This window comes from Pseudopipra pipra, chromosome 9, assembly GCF_036250125.1.
Source record: "Pseudopipra pipra isolate bDixPip1 chromosome 9, bDixPip1.hap1, whole genome shotgun sequence".
Lineage (NCBI taxonomy): Eukaryota > Metazoa > Chordata > Aves > Passeriformes > Pipridae > Pseudopipra > Pseudopipra pipra.
The window spans coordinates 5,244,652-5,268,344 of NC_087557.1; the positions used below are offsets into that span (position 1 = coordinate 5,244,652).

The 23,693-nt window shown below is 55.2% G+C and overlaps 1 protein-coding gene across 1 annotated transcript; it reads right to left on the bottom strand.

Annotated features, from left to right (window-relative positions):
- Positions 1-2,809: 2,809 nt before the first annotated feature.
- Positions 2,810-22,642, bottom strand: UCK2 (uridine-cytidine kinase 2). The gene is made up of 7 exons (XM_064664275.1): positions 22,364-22,642; positions 12,132-12,291; positions 11,017-11,113; positions 10,020-10,162; positions 5,666-5,763; positions 3,716-3,764; positions 2,810-3,220 (listed from the first exon to the last, which is right to left on the bottom strand). The coding sequence occupies exons 1-7, from the start codon at positions 22,616-22,618 to the stop codon at positions 3,081-3,083; spliced, it is 942 nt and encodes a 313-aa protein (XP_064520345.1). The 5' UTR covers positions 22,619-22,642; the 3' UTR covers positions 2,810-3,080.
- Between the last annotated feature and the right edge of the window lie 1,051 nt (positions 22,643-23,693).

Genomic DNA, 23,693 nt, shown 5'->3' on the forward strand with positions numbered 1-23,693 from the left:
CTTTCCTCATAGGAGAGACATTCCATCCCTTCATGACCCTTCGATGGACTCTCACCAGTAGCTCCTGTACTGGAGAGCCCAGAACTGGACACAGCGCGCAGGTGTGGCCTCACCCAAGCAGAGGGGAAGGATCACCTCCCTCAACGTGCCAGCAACACTTCCCTAAAGAAGCCCAGGATACCCTTAGCTCTCTGCTGCAAGGGCACATTGCAGGCTAACCAGGACCCTCACAGCCTTCTCTGAAGAGGTGTGTTCCAGATGGGCGGCCCCAGCACCTACTGGTGCACGTGATTGTTCTTTCCCAAGTGCAGGACTTTGCAATTCCCTTTGTTGAACATCAAAAAGTTTCTGTCAACAGATTTCTCCATGCAGATCTTCAGTGAAGATGCTGAATGGGCTGGACCTACTATGGACCCCTGCCTACACCATTGATCACCACGCTGTTGGGACCAGCCTTTCAGCCCATTTTCCATCTATCTCTGGGCTCATCCAGCCCATACATCAACAGCTTCACTATGAGGATGTTACAGGGGACCATATCAAAAGCCTGACACAAGTCAGGGTAGACAACATGCCCTGCTCTTCCCTCATCTACCAAGCCAGTCATTTCTTCTGAGTTATCACATCATTTAGGCAGGACTTCCCCTCTGTGAACCCATGCTGACATCAAGTGGTTCACCACAAAATTATTTACTCCTTTGCTAAAAGCAGCCTCACCCTTGCCTGACACCCCACTAGTGCTAATGCCACCCTGCCTGTGAGGTCTTTTGATGAAATCCACTTGACTGTCATCTCTTCAAGATACTTACTGGGAAGGGCTGAACTTGTCCCCCTCCCTGCTATCCTGAGAGCACAGAGGGGTTCCACAAAACCCCCAGGCACATGTGCACCAGGACTTGCTGAGAGATGGCTGGCCAGCCAAAAGCCAGAGCCACTGCCTCCAGCACCTCCTTCTTCACCAAAGCAGCACTCTGTGCCAGCAGTTTTGCTCCAGGTTTGGCTTTGACTTGCACAACTAAGACAACGTTGGCCAAGTCTGCTTGCATACTGGGACCGCAGTCAGCAACATGCAGAACCAAACAGGAGACAATAAACACCAGCATCCATTTATTCTGTCTTTATTCACTGGGGAGAGGAGGCCAGTATTTTATCTTGAGAGCTGTCTTGGCTGCTTAAGCCCTGAGAAGCCTCACCAGTTCTGCAGGGCTGTGGTCGCTCTTACCTACAGCAATAGGTAGAATTAGCCAGTGCCAGCCCTCGCTTTAGGCAAAACTGGCATGCCTTGGGAAGTGCTGGAAGGCAGGGAGGGGAATAAAGGGCTGCCATGTGGCCCCATCACAGACCAAGAGGGAATGAGTTTGCCCCGGCAGCAGTCACTGGGGGGAGGTGTTTCCTTTCTTGTTCTCTGTAAAGACCAAAGCTTGTCTCAGCTCACATCGGGCTGGAGAGCGACAGCGCATGGTCTAAGGTCTTAAATTTTTAACCATATAGAGCAAAACCCATGCTCTGGAAAGACTGAAAATTATCAGAGAGAGCAAGTCTAAGGGCTCCTGCTCCAGGCTTTGTGGGATGGATGCCTATGAAATTTTGTTTCCAGTAGAGGAAATCGGTCTCAGCAGCATGGGGCAAAGGATCTTTCCTGGCTACTGTCCCACTACATCCCCTTCACTAGCTCCCACCAAGCCCCTGCCCCAGCCCAACTGCCCCACCTTGCTCCCCAGGCATTCCCAGATCTGCAGTACAACCCCACCAGGACCCCCAGATACAGCTGTTGTAGCACTACTAGTTAAGGGGAGACTAATTCTCACCCTGGGCAAGGGAGGGCATGCCTGGGCAGCCCTTGGGACAACATACTGCAAGGACAGTGTTGTCTACCAGGACACAATGAAAAGGACACAGGCCAGGCAAGAGCATGCTCTGGAAAAGGGGAGCAGGGGACTTCTGGGCACCCAGTTTCACACTACCCTGCTGGGACCTGTGGATATCCCACATGGGGATGCCAAGCAGCTCAGGGACCATTACATAATGCTTACCCCCTCAGCTGCCTTTTATCATCTATTGCCCCTTTCTTTTAGAAGAGGCTGGTTCCCCCTTAACTGTATGTCACAGACCCCAAATCCCCCATACAAGAGCAGAACTTTTCCAAGTGAGGAATGACAGGCACAGCTCTGACCTGCAAGCCAACCTCCAGGCTCAGGGTTGAGCCCAGGGCTCAAGTAGCAGTGCCACCACAGACATGTCCCCCAAACTCCAGAGGGACTGAAGGTATCCACATGCTGTCCCCACACAAGCCAGGCAGTGAGACTGCTAAAGATGCGAGATGCCATGTCTGTGTAACCACACTCCCAGCACCACCTACCAGGCCCTTGCTGGAGGGTGTGACAGCAGCCCCACACCTGTGGTGGGAAGGGGTTTCAGACACATGCTGTTGAGGGACTGAGACTTGGAGGTGCAGAGACAGTCAGGGAGAGGTATTTCCACATCATTCTCCTAGCTCCCAGTGGCATTGTCCAGTGCCTGCCAGCCAACACCAGGCTGCTCGGACCTGAACAGCAATGGCAGGAGGAGGCAACCCCAGCCCAGTTGTAACACTCATGCCACACTCAAGCTGCCACCTCCACCACAGCCCAGCCCTTCCCTGGGATGGAGACCTGCGATACTAAAGCAGTTGTTGAATGCTCTTCCTTCCTTACCGCCTTTGAGGTGAAGATCCTGACACCAACATCTCCCAGGACCTTCTTCCCGGCCCCTCCCAGCAACACCGAGCCTGGCAAATACCTTATGGCAAGTAATTTTACGTTATTCTGCATTTACACAAAAATAGAGCAATTCTATATTTATAGAGATTTATAGCCGGTTCCGTGCTGGAGGAGTTATTGAGCAAGGCCAGGAACTGTGGGCGGTCCGGGCTCCCGAGCAACCGGCTGCTTCTCATTCGGCATTTCGAACATACAAAATTAAAGGCATTCGTCTCCGTCTGGTTTCTTAAATAGATAAGGGGGGATCGAACGGACAGTATGTACAGAGGGGCAGTGGCAGGGCCTGGTGCCCGGCCCGCAGCCTCACGCCTCCGCCCGGGGTCAGTGAGGCCGGCTGCTGGACTCTGAGGGCTGCCGCTGGCGCGGGGGAGTGTAGCCGTTCAGGTAGCCGTTGCTCTGGCGTTTGCTGAGTCCTCCGTTAAGAATGTCCTGGATGTGCTGCACTATCAGGTTTATGGCCACTGTGAGCAAAAGGGGGAGAGGTTGCATTAGGATCGCTGCAAATCAACCAGCAGGTGCCCCTGCTGTCTCTCTCCTGCTCCTGGTCCCCTCCCATCCCAACCTTGCGGGGAGGAGCTGCCCCGTTGCCCCACTGGGACTTCATCCCTCTGCCCCAGCTAAGCCCGGCACTCAAGCCAGTATGGTCAGGCTGATTCCAGGCCTGGCTGACCCAGGCCTTGAAGAAGTGCATTTCCCTTTATGTGAGATGAACCAGGAGTTTGCTTGGAAGTACTGAATACAGATGGGCTCTTAGGCTTGAGCAGAGAAACTCCCAGTCGCTAATGCTCCAGGCAGGAGCAAAGGGAACAGGCTCATCTCAGCAGAGTGTGTTAACAGCACTCTCTTGGGGAGCAGCGGCCTGGGTCACCTCCGTGGCAGATCCTGCTACCTCCTACATAATTCCACTGCAAGAGCAACAGCCCAAAGCCACCTGCCAGGGGTCTGGGTCCACTTACCTTCATTATCTGCTCCTCTGGGAATGATCACGTCAGCATACTTCTTGGTCTGGGAGGAGAGAGAGCACTACGTTACAGGGAAACTGGAGAGACACCAGGCTGGGGCATCATCCCTGCTTCCTGGGGCAGGTCCTTGCCCTCCCCTTGCCAAACCCAAACCCACTGATTGCTGATAAACCATTTTGGATGCTCTCTTTGGTGTTCTGCTCTGCGTTTTGAGGGTTATGCTTTGTGCCCTGATTCCATTTTCCTGAGCTCATAGAGATGCCAGTAAGAGGCACCCTAACAAAACCTGGAATTAAGAAGCCTCATGATCACAAGACTCCAGCATCTGATGCTTTTGGGAACATCCTTCTCACTGAATCCATCCAGACTTGCCTGAGCACAGCCACATGATCTGCTCAGAATGGGGGGAGAATTCCCTACCACATTGCTTGCAAAGAAGGTGTGATTCAGGACACCACTTCTGACCTAGTTTCACCTGCAGGTGCCAGTCTCAGTTTCCTCCCCCATTTGTGTCAGTTTTACAGCTGACAGCCAAACTCCGCCAAGCCAGCTGGGTGATGGGTGTCACCTGACACCTCCGAGTGCTTCCAGACATATCAAAAATCACCAGGATATGCTGGACCATTTCAGTGCTGGACTGCTCGGCCCAGAGCTGGTTTAGGAGTCGAATAACAGCAACAGTGGGTGCTGAGTGTGCTCGATGTCTGCATGCAATTGCTCTGCCGCTGAGCACAGGGCTGGAAGTGGGAGCAGACCACTGCAAAGCTGTGGTAGGGACAAAGCAGTTTTCTGCCCTCCCTGTTTCACATTTCATCCTCCTACAGACTCTTCATCAGAAGACACTGATGAAGCAACATCTGCTGCTTTACCTTGCTGGGGATTGCAAGGAGAGGAGCCTTGCAAGCTGGACCTGCCTTTTGGGAAAAACCTTTCTGGGATTACACTGGAAATGGTCCCCAGAGCCACAATGGAGAAAAGGGAGCTGCATAGGAGACAGGAAAAGATCCTGTAGCACAGAAAAAATCAGCCCCTCTTATGGGAAAGGGTAGAGCTGGCTAGGCTGGCACAGAGATGCTCCTGAGGCTGGAGGCACAGGTTTAATTCCTGCCTGTGATGCTAGCCAGCAGTTCCCAGGTTGCAGGACTCTAGTGGCTCAGTTCCTCCAGACTAAGACAAAAATTCCTCATATAACTACCACATCTGCCTAAAAAGCCTTGAGAACCAAGGCACAGGGTCCTCTCCATGAGAGCCAGGAAAGGTGTACAATGGCTAATCCTGCAAACATACTATTTCCCCTGCAAGTTCTGCAGGACTGGTCTCCCACATGCACAGTGCCTGTCTGCTAGGGAGTCTTGCCTCCAGTAACAGCTCCCAAAAGAGCTTCCTTTCTCCAGGCAGATCTTGCAACCCTGGCCCACCCTGGCCACTCACCAGTCAGGAAATGCAACCTGCAAGGCCACATCCCATGGTGTGGAGAGAAGCAGCAGCTTCCCTGCTCTCCCAAGCATGAAGCAGCAGCACTGGAGAGTGGAAAGGGCAGGCAGGACAGCACAAAAGAGTAGGCAGCCACAGCAGACACTGCCTGGGGGCGGTGATCTCCCCTTCCCTGGCTAAAGGTAGCCAAGGATCTTCCCTCTCAGGCTGGCACCTGCTGAGATGCCCAGTGGTTTGTCAGGCCCTGTGCAGGGAGGGGTTTCTCTTGTCATGTCACCTTCCCCTAGGGAAGGGTGATCTCACCAGGAAGGCAGTTGCTGTATAAATAGTCCCCATCTTGCTCTGCCCTGGCCAGCACTGGCAGCCCCATTTGGGCCAGAGCTTGCAGGGAAGGAGCAATGCACAGAAGGCTGAGCTGAGCTCTGGGCACAAAATGCCCCTGTCTGAGGAGCTGGGCAGGGTATGAGGTGTTTTTGGCAGACTCCCGTGGGTGTCACTCCCCTGACTTACCGGCAAACAGAACTCCTCGAAGGCAGGCTTGACGAAGGTGATGTACTGAGATAAGATCTGCTCGAGGTCCCTGCCTCGCTCACTGATGTCTCGTAGCACTGTGGGGAAGATGTAAGGCACAGTCAGGAGCTCAGACACAAATCTCTCCACCTTCTTTCCCTTCAGTACAGCCTTTGGCCAGCCACTCAGCTATTTTACCCAAGGTCTCTGTTCCTGGAAGCTGTTGCCCATGTGTCTGAGCACATCCCAGCCCAGCTACATGCTTTTAACCCGCTTCCAAGCTTTCCTGGGAGCCAGGGGCTGGCTGACCTGACCAAGGGCTTGTCTTGGCCTCCTGCCCTTCTCAGCTCTGCAAGCACATTCCAGTTGTAACCAGTGGCACCCTGGTCCTGACTATTCCCAGCCTCAGCCCTCACCTCCCTCCTGTGGCTCTGCCTTGCTGGACAGGGCATTCTCTCAGTCATCCCCGTGCAGATGTGTCCAAAGAATAGAAATGCAGTGAGGTTACTCATACACATACTAAGGCCCAGTTTAACTCAGGTCTACAGAGGCGAGTAGAGCAAAACTCAACTCCCTGCCCAGCTCTGCCAGGCTCCTCATGCTCTCCTAGGCCGAGTGGGACAGGAAGGCAAAGCAGTCTTAAGGGTGTGCTTGGAGGAGGTGAGCTCAGGAGGAAGCCAGAAGGCAGGAGAGCAAGCTGGCCTCCTGCTTGTTCTGCCACTGGGGCCTTACACCCTGTTTGCATGAGCTATTTATTTGGGCCACTGCCATCTCTGCTCTGAAGACACTTCAGTGTGGACAAGTGGCCCAGTTCAGCAGGAATTCAATCCACAGGAAAGAGCCAAAACAGCCCTGTGGCCGAGCAGACAGCTCTTGGCTCTCCCCAAGGGGCTGTCTGGCTTTTCCCCAGCATGCTAGTGCCTGGCACTGGGCTGGGAGTGAGCCTTCCCTCATGTCCCAAGCACAGCCAAGGCACGGCACTGCCAGCCTGCGTGACCTGCTGGGCAGCCGCTGCCCCTGTGCTCGCAGGGCCAGGACAGTGCTGGTCTGGCACCGTCCCCACGGCTCTTTGCCCTTGGCCAGCAGCTTCACAGCATGCCCTTTCACAGCCCTGCACAGGGGAAGTGATGGGGGGGAAAAAGGATGTGTGCCAGCTCCCTGCCTGCTCCCAAGAGCAGGAGCAAGCCCCTGCGCAAACAATACAGAAAAAGAGGCACGGAAAATAAAGCAGGCTTTTGTTTCCCAGGTCCCACACCCTATTTGTTGTCTGTGCCAGGGCAGGGAAGGGTGTACTTACAGCACGTGCAGGAGGCCCAAGAGCTGCCCCAGGGTGCAGGGGCTGGTCCTAAAAGGGCAAAGCTCTCCTGCCTGTTCCCAGGGCAGACCACAGAAGGAATTGCCCCCCCCACAAACAGAAGTCAAGCACCCACTGTCTGGTACCTGGCCCCAAAGCAACAGGTCCCAACAACCCAGGCTAAGACCGTGCACCCAATCTGGAGGGATCGCTCACAGGGCAGGCAAATATCCCAGGGACAGATCGGCACCCATTTGAAGCCAGCAGGCATCACTCAAATCAGGCCCAAAACACGCATGTGACACCGGACCTTTTACGGAAACTGGCCAAGGACAGGGCAGCGAGGGATCTCAGCCAGAATCAGGTCCCTGATCCCCATGGATCAGGCTGTTTGAGGTACCTCACAGACCTTGCCCCTTGCACTCTGCTAGTGGCATTTTTCTTGGGAGAGGGGCGGGGATGGGGACAGTGCGAGTTGCACATACTGAACCCCAGCACTATTGATCAACTGAGCCATCAGCAGGGTTTCCAGGAACCTCACTTCCTGCTGCTGCCCAGCTGAAAAGCACATTGATGCAACCCTTTAGGACTTCTGGGACAGAAAGATGACTCAGGGCCACATCACAATGCAAGATCCCAACTTTTACTACAAGCTGCCTCCAGCTACGTTCCAGGGACATGATTACACCTTTGGCACCTCACACACAGGCTATCCTTTCCCAGAAATGCCAGGGAGACATACAGTAAACAGATTTAATGCTGCAGTGGTCCTACCAGCTGCTGACAGCAGACAAACAGCCAGATTCCTACCAGGGGAACACAAAGTTGCCCTAACTAGGAGACACCAGCACCTCAATCAGCTGAGCTGCCCCTGTGCAAGCAACTGATGGTGAATGGAAGAAGTACAAGCCTTACCAGAAGCAGCGTGAGCACAGCAGTGACCTGACCTGAACTGGCTTTGGTGCCCACTAACTCCACACAACACACCTCTCCTGTCCTGAGTGACCACCATAACAGATGGAGCCCAAAGCCATGGACTAAATAAATGCAGTGGACACTTGGGGCACACTAACAGAGATGATCCATAACACGGGGAATGATATCTGTATGTTACATCAAAGGATGGGAAGAAGGGTGGTGGGTAAAGAGAATGTATTGGATAGCGTGGGACCTGAGCATGATGGAAGTGGTTTGGAACAAGAGATGGAAGAATGTGCTGGTTTTGGCTGGGATAGAGTTAATTCTCTTCACAGTGGCTGGTATGGGGCCGTGTTTCATATTTGTGCTAAAAACAGTGTTAGTAACACAGAGATGTTTTCGTTGTTGCTGAGCAGTGCTTACACAGATCCAAGGCCTTTTCTGCTCCTCACCCCACCCCACCAGCAAGGGGAGGGGACACAGCTGGGACAGCTGACCACAACTGACCCAAGGGACGTTCCATACATCCATATAGGATGACATAAAGCTGAAGGAAGAAGGAGGAAGGGGAGACATTCAAAGTGATGGCGTTTGTCTTCCCACATAACGGTTACACATGATGGAGCCCTGCTTTCCCTGGGACGGCTGAACACCTGCCTGCCACGGAAAGTGGTGATAAATTCCTCATCTTGCTTTGCTTGTGGCTTTTGCTTTACCTCCTGAACTGCCTTTATGCCAACCCACAAGTTTTCTCACTTTTACCCTTCTGATTCTCTCCCCCATCCCACCAGGGGAGGTTGGGTGAGCAGCTGCGTGGAGCTGAGCTGCTGGCTGGGGTTACACCAGGACAATGTGCTGCCCGTAGTTGGGTGTGGATCCAGGCTTCTGTTTAAAGGGATTAAGGCTCACATTTCGGGATCTTGCAAGTGTGTATCTGTGACCTGCTAATACATCTCCCTGCGATGACTGTGCTGTCACCTCCCTGGATGAGTCATGCAGAACAGTGGGCAGGGTCAAGAGGGATGCGTAAAAAGGAGATTTTAATCAGTGCTGATGACATCCCAGCAGCTGAGGAGGCTGTGTATCTGCCTGACAGCAGGAGGGCAGGCAAGACCAGCTCTATTGCAGAGTGGAACAGTCCCATGCACTCAACACTCCCAGACTGACGCACTGAGACACGCTCCTCTCGTCACAGCACAGAGCTCTGGAAGGAACCACTCCTCTTCTTCTGCATCCCCAGACACCCTGTGGAGTCTCTTGGAGCCAGCCAGTTCAGACAGAAGTGAATTCTGACCCCAGGAGTCCTCAGATGCTTTTCCAGTCAGCCAGGAGGTGCTATATCAGTGAACCGCTCCTAAAGGCTGCTTCAAAATGAACAGCATCTCAAGTCATGCAGACCCCGCAGAGCTGGAGTTCCTCCCATGTCAGCTGGCAATCCACAGCCAAGCCAGCTGGACAAGGGGAGTCCTAGAGAGGGATGTTCTGGTTTCTAGGGCTCTTTGCCCCCAAACCATAACCCCAGTGCCAAGAATCCCAAAGAGGCTCCACGCTGCATTGCACAGACCAAGATGTACAACCAGACACTCCATTTGCACCATCCACAACAGACATTCTCACACCCCAAAACCATCCTCGGAGCACTTTACCTGTTAAACTGTCTTTATCTCAATCCACAAGTTTTCTCACTTTTACCCTTCCAATTCTCTTCCCCCAGGAGACTCATACCCCAGGTCCTGAGGGGATCTATCAGGCACTGCCTTCTGACTGAACTGTCCAGATGCTTTGCCTTGCCCGCTGCACCCTTCCGTGCTGGTAACTGCTGACTGGCAGCAGCTGCCACTCAGCTGCTGGCACAGAGCTGGTGCTGTGGGGCCATATGAGGACACGGCACGCTCAGCAGTCACAGTGCTGCATGCATCAGAGCAGGAATCCCAGGCAAGGCAGCAAAAGTCCCAAGAGACGTGGAGCAAGGTGCTCTCCACTGCCACGAGCTGCCCTCCGTGACGCTCCGCCGTGCTCTCCACCAGCAGCAGCACAGCTTTGTGCCAGCTCTGGTCACTGTCACCTGCCTCCATGACCAGCTGCCCGGATCAGTTAAGGGATATTTCTGTCCCCGGTGCACAAGGCATGTCAGGGCCTCACCTCTGCGGGACAGCCGGGTGTCCGCGTCCGTGTCCACGAAGAGCTTCATGCGGAAGAGGTCCCGCACCTCCTGGCTGTAGAAGGCCAGGATGCCTTCGAAGAGCACCACGTCGGCAGGGTACACGGTCACCGTCTCCTCTTTCCTAGCAGGGGGAAGGAGAGTCAAAATATGCTGGTGGGGAGGGAAGCCAAAGAGAGGGGGGAGGGGGGGAAACAGCGGTGCTCCTAGGCACTGCTCCAACCCTGGGACATCACTGCTGCACCAGGGGGTCGACCAAGGAGAGGGCAGACCTACCCCACCGCCGTGAAGGGAATCCAAGGCATACGTACGCTTCCTGGAAGGATAAATGGCAGAGCGGGAAGCACACTAGGCCTTCTCCCCCCACCTCAGCCAGCTGCTGCTTGCAAGTGTTATGTGCCAAGCCGTAAAAAGCCCGGGAAAGCCTATGCATGGGGCTTGACCCACAGGAACCTGCACGGCCAGCTCTGCTTCCCTCGGGAACCAGGCAGCACTCCCCTGACAGCACAGCGCTTTTGTGGGAAATGGAGCAGGGTCACACCATCCATGACCAACAAAGGCATGCAGAAAGAAGCTGAACACATGCAAGGGAAGTGTTGCAGGACCAAAAACTGTCATCCTCCTCCTTTCCTGGCACTGCTGAGCTGTTTGAGCCTGGAATACTTGTTAAAGCTGCAAACAGTTTATGGGGAGAGGAAGTGTAGATGGGGGAAAAAAAGGGGGAGGGCCTTAATCTCCCTCCACTGACGCCTGTATGTTGCTGGATGTCACTGCATGGCTATTCCAGACCCTCAGACTGTTCCTGTATCTGTCCTGGATCCTCTAGCCAAGGGGCTGGAGTAGTTAGGACGGAAACTTTTGGCTGGCAGGTTAGGTGCCCAAGAGCAGGCATGAGAGGGGCAGGCGGTTTGGGCTGGGTGCTGCACCACAGGGCGTTAGCGGAGGCACAGCAAGGCAAGGCAGGAGCAGCTGTTAGACCTGGAGTGGGAGACAAAGTCATAGACAGGAATCTGGACCGTCTTCCCTTCTGTGATCTCTTTGAGTGTTTTCACGATCAGCTCGTTGTCAAAGGCATCTGAGGAGAGAGGAAACGTTACCCGAGGCAGCTTTGCAACCTCTCCCACCCACCAGATGCTGAGCTCAGCCCAGCCAGAGTCACTGGCACCCTGCACTGGAGACAGACAGATGTACAGACTTGGGAGGAAAGCCCTGCACCTCCCCATGGGCGTAGCAAGACCCAACTCTCCCAAAGCCATGGGCCTTCATGGCTCTGCAGCAGCCTGGGATGTGGCCCACAGGGATCAATACCACCCTTGTACAGCAGCACTGACAGCCCGGGTGCAGGAAGGCATCTCCTCCAGGGCTGCAGCCCTTGGAGAGACTGGAGCAGTGTTCCAGCCTGGAGCCACTGGACAGACAGGGCTCTGTTTGCTCAGTGCTCGCTGCCTCTGGCCATTGTGCTCGTGGGGACGAAGGGACAGTGGCTCTGGAATTTCCCCACCAGGCCCGGAGATGGTTCAAAGAGCCTCTGTCGTAGTAACAGGGCACAACCCCCTCGGTGGAGGGATTTGCAGAGCAGCTGCACAGATGGTTCCCTCCTTGAAGGAGGGACATGGAGCTGCTGGCTGCAGGGGGCTGTGCCAGGCCTGATCTCCCTGTGCCCAACCCAGCTGCACCAAAAACCAATTTGTTCCTTTGCAACCTGGTCTAGTGAAGGGTATCCCTGCCCATGGCAGGTGAGGTGGAAGATGACCTTTAATATCTCTTCCAACCCAAACTATCTGATGATTCTATGAAAAAGGTGTTCAAACTGGGGGATGTTTTTGCAGGAAGAAAAGTATCTTAAGAAGAGTTTGAGGGTTCACAACCTGCCCTTTCTCATCACAGACACTCCACCCCAGAGGCAGTTTCTTTCCCAAGATGCAGAAGCTGTACTGCAGGGGACACAGGTGGCCAACTAGGCCACCCAGTCCTGCCCCATGTAGAGACAGAGCCCCAGTGTCCATGCAGGCTCTTTGCTGGTGAACTGGGGGTCCCACTCCAGCCCTCGCCCCACACCGTGTGGCAGAGCCCCAGTGCTGTTCTCCATTCACCTGGGTGGTCAAAATTGAACTGGCCTTTGAGTGCTTTGGATTTCTGCTCTGAGGTGAGGACCCGATAGAAGCTGTCCTGGCTCACAATCACCACCTGCTTCTGGCGGTAGTCCACCTCATTCTGGCCCAGCAGCTGGACGATCTTGGAACATACTGAAGACTGGGAAAGGAATGGCAAAGGAAGCAAGTGAGTGGCAGGTGGTATCTAAGTGGCACAGGGCTAACATCTAGCTAACATTCACTCCTGGATGCACAGGGCACTGCTTGCTGGACCTCCAGCCGAGAGTTTGTGGTCGTCTTGAACGCCCAGCCCAAAGCCACTGAGGGAAAAGTCCTCCAGAGGCATCACTGTGGTGCCCCTTAGTGTGACAGCAGCACTGAGGTTGCTGCCTGCCTCCCTCTCCTCCGCCCCTATGGCCTGCCCACAGCTCCTGTTCTGGGTATAAGTGGCAGCAGGAGAACAGTTGGCTCCTCCCTGGGTTCAGCCACATGCCCAGGGGCCCCAGCTGCTCCAGCCTGCCAGGCAGCTCCCCAGGGAACGGAGCTGTGGGACACCAGGGCTGAGCCTCCTCCCTGGGAGGAGCCCGGTGCCTTGGCTCCCCCAGCCCTGATCCAGCCCAGGAACCCCACCACAGTACGGGCACAGATAGAGAGTCCTCAGAGGGAGAGCCAACAAAACCCAGGATGAAAAGGCACCAGGAAGAGAGCCCTGGGGCTTTATCAGAGAGCTCTGCTGCCAGGGCTGGGAGGAGCAGCCCGAGCATATCCTGGTGCCTCTTGGCACAGCAAGCCTAAGGGCACTGCGGAGTCAGCGGCTGGAGAGCCACGTGGCTCTGGCTGCTGGCACAGGGACTGGCACCTCTCACACCACACGGAGCGGGCTGGGTGCGGGTGGCCAGCATGGACTGCTGGCACTGCAGGAGGCAGGGTCACACTGGGCCCTGCCATTGCAACACGACTCAGAGCTTGGGGGACAAATCCCACAGCCCGCTTCAGTCCCTTCTCCTTAGTCACAGGAGTCCTTGGCCGCTGTGTAACGCAGCGGTGTTAACTGCATCACCACCTGGCAGCCAGCACTGCCCTGGCCAGCAGGAGCCAAGGTCAGGCTGGCTGGGGAACGCTCTGCTGCCTGCAGGAGCCCTGCATGTCCCGCCTGCTCCTGCCCCACGGCATCCACTGTTCAGGGCAAAGTAGGTGCTCCTGGTGCCAAACTGAGCTCCTTCACCTCATGGGAATCACGTTGGCTGCAGATGCCCTGCTGAGCCACTCCTGGCCCTAGTCACCACAAACACTCTGCTGAGCCCTCTGCCTTACAAAGAGCAGTTTGCTTGCCCCAACCTGCCTAGCCCAGCCTGCCAGTGGCTTTTTCCATGCTCCCACCTCCTGGCTGGTTCAACCATCTGCTCCATACCTGGCTGCAGAGCTGAAGATGGTGCTGGTGAGAAGGAACAGGGAGGGGAATGCATGCCTGGCAGAGGAGGTCACCCCAGCAGGCAGAGGGCAAGGCTGTTTGCCTGAGAAGCTGGAAGATTTGACGGCATTCCTGCCTCCAGAGACCGTCTCTTCCCCTCCAGGCCAGGCTGACCTGACTTGGCTGTGACTGCTGGGCTGTGAGTCAGCCCCAGCCTGGCTGGAGAGCCTCCACACAGCTCTGCTGCTGAGTGAACTGGCTCAGGCTGCCCAACAACAGCCCAGGCAGCCTGGGGCACAACTCCGTGTTTCAGGTCAGGGATGGGGTCTTCCTGAGCATCCCACCTTCTCCTCCTGCTTCTCACAGCTGGCTAGCTGTGCTTCCTGAGCCACGCTGGCAGCCCTGCCCTGCAGCAGGCGGCTACCACCCAGAACAAAGCCCTGCATGTCGGTGCCAGTCACTTGCCCTTTGGCACACGCAGGTACAAAGCCGGAGCCCAATCTCTGTTTCCTCTGTTTGCTCGCTCCCCACATCCTTCTGCAGCCGGGGTCAGCCCTAGTGCTTATCCAGCTGTATCCCATAGGTTTCGCAAAACCAGGGCGTGCACAGTGCCTCTCCTCCACTTTTCCTGCCCGCTCTCTCCCCTGGACACCGCTGCCTTCCCATGCAGCGAGGAGATGAGGCGCAGCAGGGCTCAGCCTTGGCCACAGCTGCCGAGGACACCAAACTTCCCAGGCCCTTTGCCATTAGGAGTAAACCACCTTTCAGCACAGCCATACAGGTTCCCAGCCTACAGATCCACAGGCTCCACATGGATCTGCACCAGGAATTGCTTTCCCCAGCCCAGTGGAGGGAACAGGGCTCCTTTACTTTGGATCAAAGTAACACACCAACTGCGCTCACTCTCTCCCCTTGGACCTCAGCACATGGATGGGCAATAAAATCATTTGAGAGCACCAGACAGTTCCTGTCAGTCTTTTTTCTGCCTTATGAACACAAAAATCTCTGGTCTACTGACCCTGGAAGGTGGAGAAGAGTCTCCACCAGCTCTGAAAATCACCCTTCTCTTCCACGCCCCACAACTCAAGACACGCAATGGTGAGAAAAATCCAAGGAGAAAACATCCCCTGGCAGCTGGAGACTGGGACATGTCCTCCCTTGGGGTTCCAGGATGAGGATCAGAGCATATGCCAGCTGCATTTGCCATCAGGGCTCTGGGGTGGACGGTGCCTCTTGCAAAAGCATCCAGGCAGATGCTCCAGACTCTTCCCTTTTCCATGGTGGGCTTTGGAGAGCTGGCAGAAGTGGTAGAGAAAGATGACCATGAGGACACCCTGTTCTCAGGACCAAGCTCAGGTTCAGCATATCACACTACCTGGGTGAGCAAGGATGTCACCTCTGGGGTTTGGGAAGAGGCACACATGTCACCTTGGTCCTGCAGGTGTGGGCCACGGCACTGCTCACACATTAAACCTGCAAGACAGAGGGACATGAGGGGACAGGGCATGTTCCTCCAACCCCAGGGCTGCGTTCAGCTTGCCTTAGTGGGGCAGCAAACCTCGGCAAGGTCCAAGTGAAGGTTTTTCCTTTTCTCACTATCATTTGCGATGGAAACAATGGTTCATGAGGGGCATTCCCTGATGCCAGTTGAATATCTCCTACAGCTGGACAGGCAGTTTTTCCCCTTGGTTGATAAACACCCTCTGTGAAGGAGGAAGAAACACCAGAAACACGGAGCTTGGAAATTCCCCTACACAACAGGAACAGAAACTCCTGGCCTCGGGAAGTGTCCCCCCAAATGACTGGCACGTCCCCTGCTTAAACCCTCTTCTCCCAAACCAGCACAGCATACATACATGACTGTGAAATATTCACCAATAATTAGAAATGGCCACAGCCAGGCTCTGGGGAGGCTGGCAGATGACCAAAAAGACCAAGACTGGAGCATGACTCCAAAGTACAGTGCCAGGATGCAACCAGCCAGGATGCAGGGTAACCCAGGGGACACGTGGTGCTGGCACATGCATTCAGCACCCACTTGAAGGGACGGCCTGGGCTCAGATTCCTTCCTTTGCAGATTCCTTGTGGCTTCTCCCAGGGGAGAAGACAACTATTGTTTCTTCTCTGAGAAGCCCAGGACTGCAGGAGATGACTTGAGGAAGATGACATGATGCTACAAATGAATCCCAACAGAGAAAAACTCTAAGATTTGAGCCCCACCCCTAGCTCTGCCTTACATGACACATCTCATCTGCAGTAGATGAGAGCCATGCCAAGGCTTCCACACAGCCCCTTCTCCATATCCACATCATCCGTGCACACCTCAGCACGACCCAAGGCGAACACTGACAGTGATTCAGCCGCAGTGCATTCCCGGCAACAGGATGCTTTCTCAAGCAAAAGCCTTCCCCTCCTCCAGAACTTGGTTAAAACTAAATATAGCCAGGACCCAGCAGCCTCCATGGTTGCCAAGCAGACCTTTCCCATGTTAGCCACATGAAACCGATGCAGGACTTTCTAAGCACACAGGCAAGGAGCGAGCCCCAGCCGCTGCCATCGGTCACGACTTCCCACACGCTGCACCGAGGGGAACTCGGCTCCTGCTTTGAGCAAACTGGCTGCAACCCCCAGGGCTGCACTCCCCCAGGCTTTGTGCTTGAGCTGCTCCCTGGGAAAGCTGTGCCAACCAACCCACACCACACACAGACGGTGGGGAGGGAGGTATCCACACAGCACAAGCGGCAAGCTCGGAGAGGTTATTCCTGAACTGAGGCAGCTGCAGCTCCCCTTGCAGGACTCCTCCTCTGAACCAAGCACACAAATAGCCAGTGTTCAAAGAAGAAGCACAGCTTTATTCTGCTGGAAAGGAAGAGGCAGAGGGCACCTGGGGGAGAAATCCAGCATATTTTCCCAAAAGGAGAGAGGTGGTGCACAGGGGAAGAAATCAAGACTGGTGTTCAGAGGCCTACCCCTGACATTTATTTGGAATATATTAATTACCTATTTAATTCATGGCCTACAGCCAGCTGCTCAGATATTCTTCAGGAGTTGACTAATTCCCCAACATTATTATGCAGATTATCCCACAATCCCTCTTGGGTAGCTCTGATCAGGCAGTGAATTATGACTTCAGATGGGTATTAGGGAAAAAGCTGATGGACAGTGCCACAGTCAACCACCATGAACCATCACGTGAAGGTGCCAGGCAGGACACAGCTGATGCCTTCTGCTCCAGGTTTGGTGCAGCAGCCACGGTAATACAGGTACTTCTGCTTCTGGGGGGGTAAGGCCTGTCCTGGGCTAGCAGGAACTCCTAACCTTTGTACAGGTGGACATGCTAAAACCTACTCACTAACAGCAGACCGTCCACTCCCAGAGAGCCTGGCACTACAGAGGGGTATCCAAGCTCCCTCTACAGCTACAGGAAGGACCTCCCATCCTCCCGGGGATTCTAGATAAGATACCCAGTAAAAGTGACTTACCCAGATCAAGTCATTTCAGCCCTAAAGAATGCTGAAGCTGCCAGACCTCTCAGGAGCAGGTGAAGAAGGGCTGTGCCAGAAGCAAGACCTACCAGAAGAGGTGTGTGTTGGGCTCCAGTGTGCAAGGAGGAGAGGTCCAGCCTCCTGCCACCACTGCAGGCTGCTTGCCCTGAGCCAAGCTGCTGCTCACGAGGACAGTCCTCCTCAATGGAGCAATGCCCTTGGCCCAAGACAAATGCTACAGCCAGGAGCAAGGACAGACTGCAGCAGTCCCATCTCACCAGGGAGAGGAGCCCAGAGGTTATCTCCAGGGACACCACTGCCATAATGCCCTTCCTTCAGGATCGGGATGTGAGCAGGCTTGGCAGGGGCTGTTGATGGCTCTGCATCTGCAGCAGCCTGGTTGGGGTGCCCTCATCACATGCCTGTGGACAAAACAGCCACCAGTTTTGGGATCTAACAGGATTTTCCCTAAGATCAAACATCAGGGACCACTGTCATTACTTGTTTCATTTCTCCAGTGTCCCCTGTAGCACAGTTCTCTTTCCAGGCATCACAGGGGGCTATTACTCAGTCATGTCCCTGAAGTCAGGAGCCGTGGCAGTGTTTCCCTTCCCTCCAGCAGCACATGAGTTACAGATTTTGGTCTCTTCTTGAAGGTTACGGTAATTATAGAGTACTAGGAAGTGCCTGGTGGACTGGGGTGACACACAGAACAGATACCAAATTGGGAAGGGTCCCAGAGCATCTATCAAATGTCTGCCCTAGTTCATGACCCACGCAATCCTTTCCAGTCATAAAGGAGCACATCCGTACGGCAACACTGGGACTGGAAACTTGCTATTCTCGTACCAAAAGCCCGGGCCTCCACCCAGAGCTTTCCCAGGCAGGTTCACCATTCCTGCCTTTCCCTTTGTGAGCCACAGGCCAACCAGTCCAGGAGTGGGATAGCCAGGTTTCTGTTCGCTCAGCCTGGCACACTGTGCATGTGATCAGCAATCCCAGGCTGGAGCACAAACGGGCACAAACACAGAGGCTCTAAACACAGGGAGGAAAACAAGCCCTCTAGCACAATCCCTCCCAATCCTCCGGTTTTAGGCACAGGATATTTTTCCTGAGCCCCTGCTGCAAACTCCATAGCCTGGAGCTGGCTGAGCCCACGGGACTATGGTAACCAGGCTCCATAACGAACTCACACATATTGCATCAGTAACAGGAAAGGGCTGACCCATCAAAACGTCCTGTGTATCAGTCTGATCGGGGCTGGCACAGAACAACGTTCTACTAGAAAGTTTGATGAGTCTCTAGCACACGTTGACACCAGTGTTTAACAAGTCAGACCTTGTGATACAGGGCTCCTGCCAGCCACAGAACAAACGTCACCAGGAAATGGTGCTGAACCGGCACAGGGCTGCTGAAATTCCTGCTAGTGCCCCTGGGTCACTCCCAGGTCTCTCCCAGGCTTCTCTGTCAGCCATCCAGGTGGTGACATGATGGCAGTGATCCCCGGGCTGCTGTGGGGGACCTCAGCCCTTGCTGGGGAAGGGGACTGAGCTCTGTCACCAAAGAAGCCCCGTGCAGAGATGGAACTGCCTCATGCAACTCAGACCACTGCTTCCCTGGGGAACAACACGCTGGCTGTCCCACCCTGGCTGGGCAACACCAGCCTCCTTCAGCTGGCTCACTTTTCTAGGCAGGCAGCTCAGACTCAGCCAGCCTTTCTGGTGTTTAAAGCAAAGTGCCTGGTGGAGTAACAGTGAAGAACACACCAGGCTGCAATCTTGGTGCTCTGCAGCCTGGAAACTCTGAGGCTGCATGTTCAAACAGACTGTTAACTTCATGTACTAACTCAAGACCCAAATGATGCAACCATGGGGCTACAGTGGCACCTACATTCAGCCCTCACTAGTTTGAGTAATGAACAGCCAACAAAAGCGTTCAGCCCTTCACAAATCTGTCTTTTCTTACAAGCTCCTGTTGGAAGGCAGCAATCAGCACCTCGCTTCATGTGGGGACAACAATTAATGCTTCAGCCTGAGCTGAAAGAGCTCTTCCCACCCCTGCAGCCACCTCAGTACCAGATGCTCCTACTGCTGCTGGGAGCGAGCTGCTCCAGCACAGCTGGCAGAGCTGGAAGGTCCCAGCAGCTAAACTGAAGTGAGGATATAGGAAGGGCTTTAGGGGGTATCCCAACACTTCCCAGCTCATCTCAGTAGTCAGTTCCCTGAACTTTCCTCCGGCCCGCAGCCTGGCTGCCTGCCTTGCATGCTGCAGTCCTTGGTAGTCAGGAATCTCTTGCAGGAGGGAGGGAAGAAGCTCTTAGCACAAAGACCATGGGTATAAGAGGGAAACTAGAACTTTAGCAGGGCACTTGAAAATGCATAGGATTAAAGAAAATTCTTAAAACAGCCTTAGGAATCCCTCTGAGAAAATGAGGCGGTTGCAGTCATCTCCAACTTCGACACAGGAGGGGACGGTCTTAATGTCATGTCCTCTCCTTTACCCCAGGAAACTGCAGCAAGCTCTGCCCGGGCTGCACAGTGCTTGGATTTTGGGAGACAGTGGAAGAAAAATGCTTCCTCCCAGCAAGCTTTTGTGAAGAGCCTGTCCCAGCTGAGCTGACTCAAAACAGCCACCATGCAGCTGGCACTGCCCTCGCAGAAACTGCAGCATCCCAGCCTGCCCAGGGTGCTCTGTGGCTCCCCAGTTTTGCTCCTAACACAGTCCAGATTTCTTTTCAGAGCCAAAACCAGGAGAGCACTCAGGGTTCTACCTATCCTATTTGAGTGGTCAAAGTTGCTCAAGCCTCTTTTGCTCACTAGGGAACAGCACTCAGCCTTTGAGCTTGAGTTCTCACAGATTTGCCTTTAAGGAATACCAGCCAAACACCCCCCAGCTCTCTGGAAAGGCCAGCTGCTTCCAACACCAGCTTCCCCAGGGTACCACAGGACACAAGTAGTGGCAAGCTACAAACAGGATTGCTTCCTTCCAGAGTGTGACCATGCTGGTTCATTGAAAGTGGTAGGGGGGACTGTGGAGCCTTTTTCGCCCATCTCAGGCTCAAAAGCAGCAGTGGGAAGCCCTCGGAAGGCAAATTCCCTCCATTATCTTTGGGCTGGTGTGCTGCCAAAGGGGTGTGTTGTGACAACAACCCTCAGTTGGTGTCAAGGCGAGTCAGATGGATCTGTCACTTTCCCAGTGGGAAAGGTGCCTGCTTCACCTTCCCACTAGCGCTTTGTTTTCACCCAGAGCCGGCACACCGGCACAGTAGGCCCCTGGGCTGGATTTTAGCTGCAGGCAAGCCCTTAGCTAAGCACATCAGCCCCACCACTGCTCTCCGGGAGCGTGCTGCAGCACCTGGCATCACCTGGCACAGGGCACTGTCACCAGGCAGGTGGGGGACAGCCCCTCTGCAGCCCTGCCTTGCATCTGCACCACATGTGAACTTGAGGGCCTGTGGGCACAAGCCCCACGTCCTTTTTCTCCTGTTGCTTCTCCACGTGCAAGCTTTTTTTTTTTTTCCACCAGCATATTTCTTGCAGTCTTTCCCCACCAACTTTGTATGATCTGCTGGATTCCCTTCAATGGGCAGCACTGCACAGAGGTTTTTAGCAGGCAGCAATCACTGGAGAGGGGGGAAAATCAAAGCTGAGAGACAGGAAAAGCCAGTTAGTAACATCTCCCTTGCTAGGAAGAGCCATTTCCCTATTATTTTTTACTAAGGCAGCCTGCTGCTATTAAGCATTTTCCCTTTGAAGTTGAGAACCACTGTAGCGTATTGTACTGTAATCACTGCTTTTACCTTGTGGGCCTGAGACACCGTGTTCAGAGACATAACAGTTCAGCAGCGCCAGACACGATGTTATTGGGACAACTACAGAGAGGCAGACCCACGCATCAGAGAACAGACAAACCCAGCGTGTTTGAGTCACCAGGAGCAGTGCTGCAGGAACAATCCAGCTTTGGTTCCCACTGGAGGAGATTGCATCCTCTCTCACCATCCCTCCCCTGTTACAGCTGGATTTTTCCCCCTTGCAGCAGCAACAGCAGTCCAAGAATCAATAGGGTACTCAGAGGCACATGCTTAAAACACTGGGCTGAAACACAGCAGTTGGATTATGCCACCCCTCAAGGGAAAAAAGGGGTCCCCACCTCTAAACACAAAACAAAACAGAGATGTAAGGCTCATCCTCCTCCCATGCTGGCCCACATTCAGTTTCCTTAGCAAGCAATATTTCAAAGGTATAGCTACTTCCAAATCTATTCACGCTCTCCAAAATGCCTCTTAAAAACGCAGGTGGGACGTGCTGCCCTGCACAGAAAGGCTGATGAGCCGTGGAGCTGGTTTTACTGCTCTTAAATAAGGGGGGAGAAAAGTAATTTTCTTTTCATATTAGGAGAGAAAGCGACCTAGCTCGGGTTAAACAAATAAAGTAAACCCCACAGCGTGAAATAACTCAAATAAAAATGCTAACGAGCCGTAAGGCTGCCCTGCGCTGCAGTTTGGGTGTAGCAGCCTCCCGGGAAGACCCGCATTGCCCCGGCGGGGCGGCTGCCCCGGCCCCGCAGCCCTCGCCCCGCTCGGCTCCCACCTGCCGCTGCCAAGGGCCAGCCCCTCCCGGCACAGCAGCCAGGAGGTCCTTCTGCCGCTGTGAGTCAGCATTTGCTGCAGAATCCCCGCTCCTGCTACCCCCAAAGTTGGGCAGAGAAGGGCACCCCCACGCAAGACCGACACCGTTACGGGAAAAAAAAAAAATAAAAATTAAAGAATTGCATCGTCCCTGTGGGGCGGGCAGCCCCCGGGGACGGTGCAGGTGAAGGGGAACGGGGGCAAACGCCGACCACAGCCACAGACGGGAGGATTCTGCAGGGGGATGCCACCTCCCCCCCCGGCTGAGCCGGGGCCACCCTCACCCCACACGGCCCCAGCGCCCTCCCCGCCTGTATGCCCCTCTTCCCCGGTGAGGCGGAGGGGCGCAGGATCCCGGCCGGGAAGAAGGGGCAAATCCCGTACCCACCCCGCACCCTCCATCCACGTGTCCGCGGAGCTCCGGCCGCCGCCCGGGCAGAGAGGCCTCGGCGGCCGTGCTCCCTCCGCAGGCTCGCCCTTCCCCGGGCAGCCAGCGAGCCCACGCGGCTCCGTTCACACCCGCATCCCCATCCCCACCGCCGGCCCCGCATGCCCGGCCGGCGCGGCGGGGCCGCGGCGAGCGCACGTGGCGGGGCGGCCGCTCGGACCCGCCGCGCTGCCATGTGGCCGCCGCGCCCGGCGCGGGGGAGCTGCACCGCACCGCGGGGCTCCCCGGGCCCCCAGGGGCTGCCCCGCCGAGCCCCCGCACCTTGCCGCTGGCCGTGCCGCCGCTGACCCCGATGAGGAAGGGCTCGCCGCCGCTGGGCTGCCCCTGCTCTTCCAGCCGCTGCTCGCTGTCCCCCGCCATCCTCCTCCCCTGCTCGCAGCCGCGCCGCCGCGCCTCCTCCGCCTTCGCTCGCCGTGCGGGGCTGGATTTATCTGATGAGTCAAGGGCCTTCCTCCCCGCCTGGTTCACATCCCCGGCGCTGCGGCTCCCTGCCAGGTGCCTGCCGCAGCTGCACATGCTCGGGCCCAGCCCGCCGGCGGGCGGCACTGCGGCCGCACGGGCCCGCACCGCGCCGCGCCCTCCCCGCCCGCGGACAAAGGCGGTGCGGCCGCGCCGTGCGCCGGACCCCGCTCGGCCTCCCCACCGGCTCCCTTTGCCTGTCTGACCGCTCGCCATCATCCCAGCGAGTGCTGGGAACCCCCACTGTGTGTCCCCCACGAACCCCCACTGTGTGTCCCCCACGAACCCCCACTGTGTGTCCCCCACGAACCTCCATTGTGTGTCCCCCACGCTGGCCGAAAAGGCCAAGGGCATCCTGGTTTATATCAGCAACGGTGTGGCCAGCGGGACCAGGGCACTGACCATCTCCCTGTTCTGGGTGCTGCTGAGGCACCTCAAATCCTGGGGTCAGTTTGGGGCCCCTCACGACAAGAAAGACATTGAGGTGCTGGAACGAGCCCAGAGAAGGGCAGCGGAGGTGGAGAAGGGTCTGGAGCACAAGTCTGGTGAGCAGCTGGAGGGACTCAGCCTGGAGAAAAGGAGGCTCAGAGGGACCTTATTGCTCTCAACAACTCCCTGAAAGGAGGTTGTGGACAGGTGGGGGGTGGCCTTTTCCCCCAGGTAACAAGCGATAGGACAAGAGGAAATAGCCTCAAATTATTCCAGGGGGGTTTCAGATATTTGGAAAAATTTCTTCACCCAAAGGTGTAGCTGGGCATTGGAACAGATTGCCCAGGGAAATGGTGGAATCACTATTCCTGGAAGCCTTCAAGAACCATGCAGATATGTCACTTGGGGACACTATTTAGTGGCAAACACAGTAGTGCTGGGTAAACGATTGGACTTGATCTTAGAGGTCTTTCCCAAACTTAATGATTCTGTGATTTTCCCACCCCATCTGGGCCCTGGTCCTGGGAGCACTTAGAAGTGCTTAATAACAACCCAAAAGCAAGAATAAAAATTATGCTTATGTCTTTGGCAAATGGACCCGTCTGGAAAGAGTCATGACTGCTCTGGAGGCCACAATTCAGTCAAAATGCTCTCGACAAAATGGAAAAAGACTCTGCAAAATGTGGGGTGCAATTCCATGCAG